The sequence below is a fragment of the Nicotiana attenuata genome, chromosome 7 (assembly GCF_001879085.1).
Source record: "Nicotiana attenuata strain UT chromosome 7, NIATTr2, whole genome shotgun sequence".
In the NCBI taxonomy this organism is placed as follows: Eukaryota; Viridiplantae; Streptophyta; class Magnoliopsida; order Solanales; family Solanaceae; genus Nicotiana; species Nicotiana attenuata.
Genome location: NC_031995.1, coordinates 73,078,059 through 73,085,177, shown reverse-complemented (window position 1 = coordinate 73,085,177; position 7,119 = coordinate 73,078,059). Strand labels below are relative to the sequence as shown.

The following is a 7,119-nucleotide window of genomic DNA, read 5'->3' as shown; positions in this document are numbered from 1 at the left end:
GCCCACACACACATATCCAATAAGTTTATGCTTTGACGATTTGCAACAGAGTTAACATAAACAAGGGACACAAACTGGTAGTAAATTTAACATAAACAGGGAAAAAATACTGGCTGAAAGCATGGCTTGGGTTCTATTAATCCAACACTGCACAGCATGGATGAATACAGTCTCCTAACTTCCACCAAGTAAAAGCACACACAATTCACTAAGCAAGCAAATCTAACAAACTCCTTTCCATTTGGTGACAATCAGCAAAACTAGTTTCAAAGTATTATGAGCTAACGGGATAACATGTGGGCAAAAAGATGACAAAAGATGAAAAAACTCGAAAGAAATAATAATACCAAAAGCATGAGCTTACAAAAGCTCTTTAATGTGTAAGATTAACATAAATTGCTCCAACAACTTCCTCTCTATCACTATGGTCCTTTTTTTTTCTTTGGCTAAAATTGTGCCAATTAGAGACCACATCTCAAAGACAAGAGCAAAAACTGGCATCAATTACGTTGGCGATAATAGAGGCAACTACCTAACTGGACTCATATGCTCTACCGTAATTAACAATTTGGGTTAGCACTTATTAGTACTCTTTTCCCTTATTATCTAAATAAATCAAAAACATGAAACTCTCTATCCTCCTAAAAATTAGCAAACAAGCAGAGAATAACTCAAATTACACGACAATCACTAGAGATAATGATCCTCAAGCAATAGCAATATATCATCTAATTAAGATACCAATAGATTCCCACCAAAAAGAACAAAGGAAAAACCAACATACATAAGCAAAAACAACAGAGCCAGACCTGTACATTCTTTTGTCAAGTATAAAACTTTCCTAATCTCTTCTCCAAAACATCCTCTATAAAGTAACCTTTTCTTTTTCTTTGTTTAAATTGAATCTGACTCTAAAATCCAAGTAAATATAAGATCAAAACATAATTACCAGATACGAAAGCAAACTTTCTTCTTTGAGAAGGCATATGACAATTACAGCAACAGAAACTAGGCGTGGATTCCAAAATAATTCACACCCACGACCTCCAACCCTATTGAACATCAAAAGATCAAGCTCCCAGCACCCTAAAAATATTCTAACACAAAACCAGAAATACACTCAAGTTACACAACAATCAGTAAAGGTCATGACCCTAGAGCTCTCTCCCAACAACAATAATACACAAATTCCAGCAGGATATTCCGAAGGAGACCATCATATACAAGCAAAAACAACAGCAAAATTCCAATCAATGCGATCCTGTATATTCTTTTTCTTTATCAAATAAAATCAGAGGCCTAGAATCCACCAAGGAAACATATCATCAAAAACGTAATCACATATATAAGAAAGCAAAGTATTCCCAGAACAACAACCACAACCATAGGATAAGCTCAGCAGCATTAACTTGAATATAGCCAAGAAACATATGACAACGATTACAGCACCAGAAACTAAAAAGTGGGTTCGAATATATTTATTATTCATGTCAACCCACAAAGACTAATATTATTATTAATATTTCACTTCTTGAGACTACCACGGATACCGGGTTTGGGCTTGGTGTTGCTGGGCTCAGCAACAACAGTGGCATGAAGATTGGTGAGCTTGGCTTCATCAAAGGGAATCTTGGGATGTCGAGCATCGTGATGGATCTTCATAGACTTCATATCAGGTGCTGTCACTTTGCAGAGCGGGCATTCCAGCTTGGCGTGTCCACCCTTTTCGATACCAGTCCTATCGGCTAACCCAGCTTTGCCTCCGCCCCTGTTGGTCAGGGCTGCGTCTGCCTTTGCAGCTAGCTCCTTCGCTGTGTGCTTCTTTGGCTTTGCTTTTCCTGTCATGGCGATTGGGTATTGGATTCTTTCGATTGGTGTCTCTTTGAGGCGAAGGAAACTTTGGGAGAGAAAACCCTAGGCTGGATCCTAATTTGTATTGGAAGGGGGATGTATAAAGGGCAAAAAAGATGGATTCTTTTTTCTTTTCTTTTCTTTTTTCTTGGAAAGAATTGGTATGAACTGAAGTATACCGAACAAATTATTACTCCAAGGGAAAAAAAACCATAAAAAAAGTTTAAAACTACCCTTGTACTTTGTGAAATGGTTATTCACGCCCACCATTAAAAGTTTTGCTTCAAGAAAAAATATCATTGTTGTCCAAATATATCGTATACGTCCTTCATTTTTAACCTATATGATTTAAGGAAAAGATTCAAGATTCAAACGTAACCAAAATTATACAATTTTACCTTTCATTCTACTTTCGACGCACTCATATCCTACCATTAGCAATTTATTTCATATTTGTCCTAACAATTAATAGAGCTCTAGCGTAATATAGGTCGACTTCATATGTCTTATTCTTCAAGAAGATCAAAATTTACTCCTCAATTCTTGGTTGATTTCATATTATGTTAGGTTAGAGTTACACAATAAGGGTCAAGGGAAAAAATGTAATGTTTTGCTAATAGCTAGGGATAACATAAGATCAAAAGTCTAACCGGGCAAATCTGCTCAATATTAGATAATTCAAAGGCAAACTTTCTCCTTTTTATCTGCCTTTTTAAATTGTTGTATAAGCGAAACACATGAAGAAAAAAAAAAGAGAAAAAGTTTAAATTTGCCCTTGAATTTTGAAAAATTATTCATTTATGCCCACCTTATTTTGCTTTTGATCTATCTAAGGAATATATTATTACAATCATTGTAACGACCCGACCGGTCGGTTTATTTTCTAGATTCTTGTTTTCCTAAATAAGACTCACCGAATGTGCTTTTATTATTTTATGACTTGCGGGATGGTTAGTTCGAGTTTGGAAGGGTTCGGGTTGAAATCGAAACACTTAGTTCCTTAATATTGGCTTAAAATGGTTAAGTTTGACTTGAGTCAACGTTTTGGATAAACGACCTCGGAATCAGGATTTGACAATTCCAATAGGTTCGTATGATAGTTTTGGACTTGGGCGTATGTTCGGATTGGGTTTCGGATGACGCATGAGCGTTTCGACGCTTAATATTGGAAGTTGGCGCATTGAAGGTTTTCAAGTTCTTTAAATTTGGTTTGAAGTAGGATTTGATGTAGTCGAGGTTTGATTGAGATTCCGAGCCTGGGAATAGTTCCGTATGGTGGTTTAAGACTTGCACGCAAAATTTTGTGTCATTCCGAGTAGTCTAAGTATGAATCGGCGCGTTCGGAGCAAGTTGAAAACTTGAAGTTCATAATTTGATTTAATTTGATTTTGGGGTGTGATTCTTAGTTTTGATGTTGTTTTACGTTTTCCGAGAGTTCGAGCAGGTCCGTATTATATTTATGGACTTGTTGGTGCAGTTGGACGGGGTCCCGGGTGGCTCGGGTGAGTTTCGGACCACCCGGAGTTAAGTTCAAAAAAAGTCTGCTATCTGCTGTTCTGGTTTCCTTCTTCGCGAACGCGGAGAAGGCCACGCGTTCGTGATGAAGGAATAGAGCTGGGGAGGTTTTGCGCTACGCGTTCGTGCAAGGGAGCTCGCGATCGCGAAGCTCCGAGCTCACTAAACTTCGCGTTCGCGTAATGGGATCCGCGTTCGCGAAGGGTAAGGCGAGCTGGGTGGGTGGCACTGTTGGTCTTCGCATTCGCGAAGGAGCCCCCGCGTTCGCGTAGGGCAGGCCAGGATAGCCTCCGCGTTCGCGAGGCCTTGGTTGCGTTCGCGATGGTCAAAATTTCTGGGCCTGGGCCATTTGCCTTCGCGATTGCGAGGCCTCTTCCGCGATCGCGAAGAAGAAATACCTGGGCATAGACTTGTTTTAAAAACGGGACTTAGGCTATTTTCTCTCATTTTTCATTTCCTTGACTGATTTTGGAGTCCTTTGAAGAGGGTTTTCACCTAGCTATTGAAGGTAAGTAATTCCTACCAATGTAAGTTTAATACATAGATTGCGGGTAGATTTTAACATGTAAAATTATGAAAATTATGGGTTTAACCTAGGTTTTGATAAAAATGAGATTTAACCACGAAAATGATTATGGAATTAGGCAAAAGTTATATATTTGAGTTCGTGAGGTTATGGGTAATATTTATCTTTGAAAATTTCCGGAGTCCAGGCATGTGGGCCCGGGGGTAAATTTTAGGAATCTTCCAATTTGGGTTGGGTAATCACTCTAGTAGTTAAAATATGAACTTTTGAGCATGTATTGATTAATTTATATAACATTTGACTAGTTTCGGATTGTTCGGCACCGAGTTGAGACTTTAGAACGAATTTGTGGGCCGAAAAGTGAGCTTTGAGACGAGGTAAGTCTCTTGCCTAATCTTGTAAGAGGAAATTTACTCCATAGGTGTTTTAATTACTATTTGCTTCTATTTGTGAGGGCTACGTATGTACGAGGTGACGAGAGTCCGTGCGTAGCTACTAATCATGCTAAGTCAGAGTAGTTTTAGGACCCAAATCATAAAATACTTGTATTGTTTGCACTCTACTTGTTAATTTAAGTGCCTAAACTATATTGAAACTTGATAAGAATTCATAAAGGTCGAACTTCACTTACTTTGAGTTTTGGCGGATTACTTGATTGTTAATAGAAATTGTGCTTGCTTGTGTATTAGTCTTGTGGTGGTTCTTCAATCGGATATTCAGAGAGTATTCTCTCTTCTTGTGGAGCGGGCCGAACACCTCGGTAGTATAATAGATGCATCTATGGTTCGTGTCGCTCAACCCTCGGTAGCGTACACGTTATTCTGGATCAGGCTGTATGACCTCGGCATAAATCGTGCGTGATAATGCTTGGAGCCCAAATATACTTGATATTTTTTTTATGACTTGAGAGGTTATAATTTACTTAATGGCCTAGAATTGTTGAAGTTAGCATGTATCAATTGGAGATTTTTAAATTGAATATCAGCTGGAGAACTATTTATTTATTGCTGGTTATTGTGTTATTATTATTGTTCATGTATTCCATGCCTATTGGAATTTCTGTACTTTTATTATTGGCCCGTAGTAAGTGTCGATGTCGATCCCTCGTCACTACTTCTTCGAGGTTAGACTGAATACTTACTGGGTACATGTTTTTTATGCAATAACACCGTAAGTAAGTCGAATACAGTTAAAGTCGGGTGAAACCAAGTAAGGAAAAACATGTAACAACCCAATAGAACCACCTCTCTCGCACAAAGTTTATACAAGAATTCTTCCGTGGTACCACACCTCATAATCACAATCACATGTCCCAAATCATGAACCCTAATCACTTGGATCTTGTGCCCATATTATAAATCACACCCGCACGGACAACTCACGTGCTGCATGGACAATTCATGTGCCAATACCATTTATACCTTATATCTGCACGGACAACTCACGTGCCAATAGTATAACTCACGCACAGAAGTTATGTATACAAGAATGCATGTAAATGATCAATAAAAATCAGGGTTCATCTTCTTAGACTAATATGAGTGACTAATAACGGTGTATGCTTGTGCAAGTATTCTATCACAGCTCGAGTCAACAAGTAAGATCAGAGACAACGAATGAAACATAGGAAACAACACAACAAAACCGTAATATGCATGACTCACACAAGGTAGCTATACCACTACAAAAATATCATCAATAATAATGCCCCTAGGCCATCACAGATCATCACAAATCATCACCAACATAACTCCCCTTGTCTCGCCGCGTTCGCAACAATAAAGTAAATGCCTGCCTTGTCTCGCCACACGCGCATAATAATATTCTCACCTTGTCTCGCCACATGCGCAAACCCACATTTATAGCCCTACTTGTCACGCCACATGTGTAAATATCAATAATAGCAATAACACGAATGATAAGTGTTGATTTTGACCACTTATTAGTAATTTTTTACTTTTGTTTTAGTCCGAAAGTGATGGTTTATGTTCCTAAAATTAATGAAAGTTTGCAAATTGCAGGAATGTTGGAGATTTGGGCTCTTATGAAGAAATCCTACTCACAAGGCAAGAAGAGGCACAACAGACTAGACGTGCAGTCCGCAGAAGTATTTTTGCGGCCGCAGAAGTAAGTGCGGACCACAAAATTCTCTCTGCGGCCACAGATCTGATGACGGAGTCCAGAAGTAATTGAAGAAGAAGTGCAGACCGCGCACAATACGTGCGGCCGCAGAACCTGGTCGCACTAATAAGAATTTAAAAAGTTCAGAGAGTGTGCAAAATGACCAAGACTTAAGCCTTTCCTGAAATGCGGACCACACATGAATTGTGTGGCCGCAGAAGATTGAAGTGCAGCCGCAACGGACAACTCACATGCGAAAACCCCAACAATCCTCTCAACAATACCACGTGTGGAAAAAACATAACACAATATAACAACTCGCACCACATGTGACCATATGCCACCACATTTCCTTAAAAAATAATTTCAATACCGCAGCCACACATAGCCCTCAGCTCAATAACACCGAGTAACAACAACAACAATAACCCAGGAGTACGACAAGTAAATCAACAAAAGAGTAACAAAAGCACAATGAAACGGAAGAGCTCACAATAAAGACATGACAAGTAATAATAACTTCAAATAAGAATAAATTGGCAATAGGAGAGATAATATGTATCAACGATATCAAATAAGAATAATTCAAAAAATAGGAGAGATAACATGTAACAATGATTTCAAATAAGAATAACTCAACAATAAGAGAGATAATGTGTAACAACGATATCAAATAAGAATAACTCAACAAGAGGATAGATAACATGTAACAATGATTTCAAATAAGAATAACTCAATAATAAGAGAGGCAACATATAACAACAATTTCAAGTAAGGATAAATCACAATAGAAGAGGTAACATGTAATAAAAGAGGCAACAACTCCAATTAAAACATATAAGAGTATAGTTGGCAACAAAGGGTAAAACATGAACCAATCAACTTCAAATAAAGCATGTAAGGGTAAATTTAGCAATGGAGGATATAAAGTAAAAACTTACCCACACCGGGTGTTTACACCCGATTTTATTAAGTTAATCATAAAAGACAAACTAAGGCTATTAGGAGTCCTACTTTTAATAAATAAAAAACTAAAAAGGAAAATAAAGTCATAATAACCTAACGTTAGAAAGTTTTGGGTTAAGTCACCGTCCTTTTTGTTATTT

General features: G+C 38.0%; 1 protein-coding gene across 1 annotated transcript; it reads right to left on the bottom strand.

Moving 5' to 3' along the window:
* On the bottom strand, window positions 1,321-1,993 carry LOC109229306. Its single transcript, XM_019394702.1, has one exon. It carries the CDS (start codon window positions 1,843-1,845, stop codon window positions 1,525-1,527), a length of 321 nt encoding a protein of 106 aa, XP_019250247.1. The 5' UTR covers window positions 1,846-1,993; the 3' UTR covers window positions 1,321-1,524.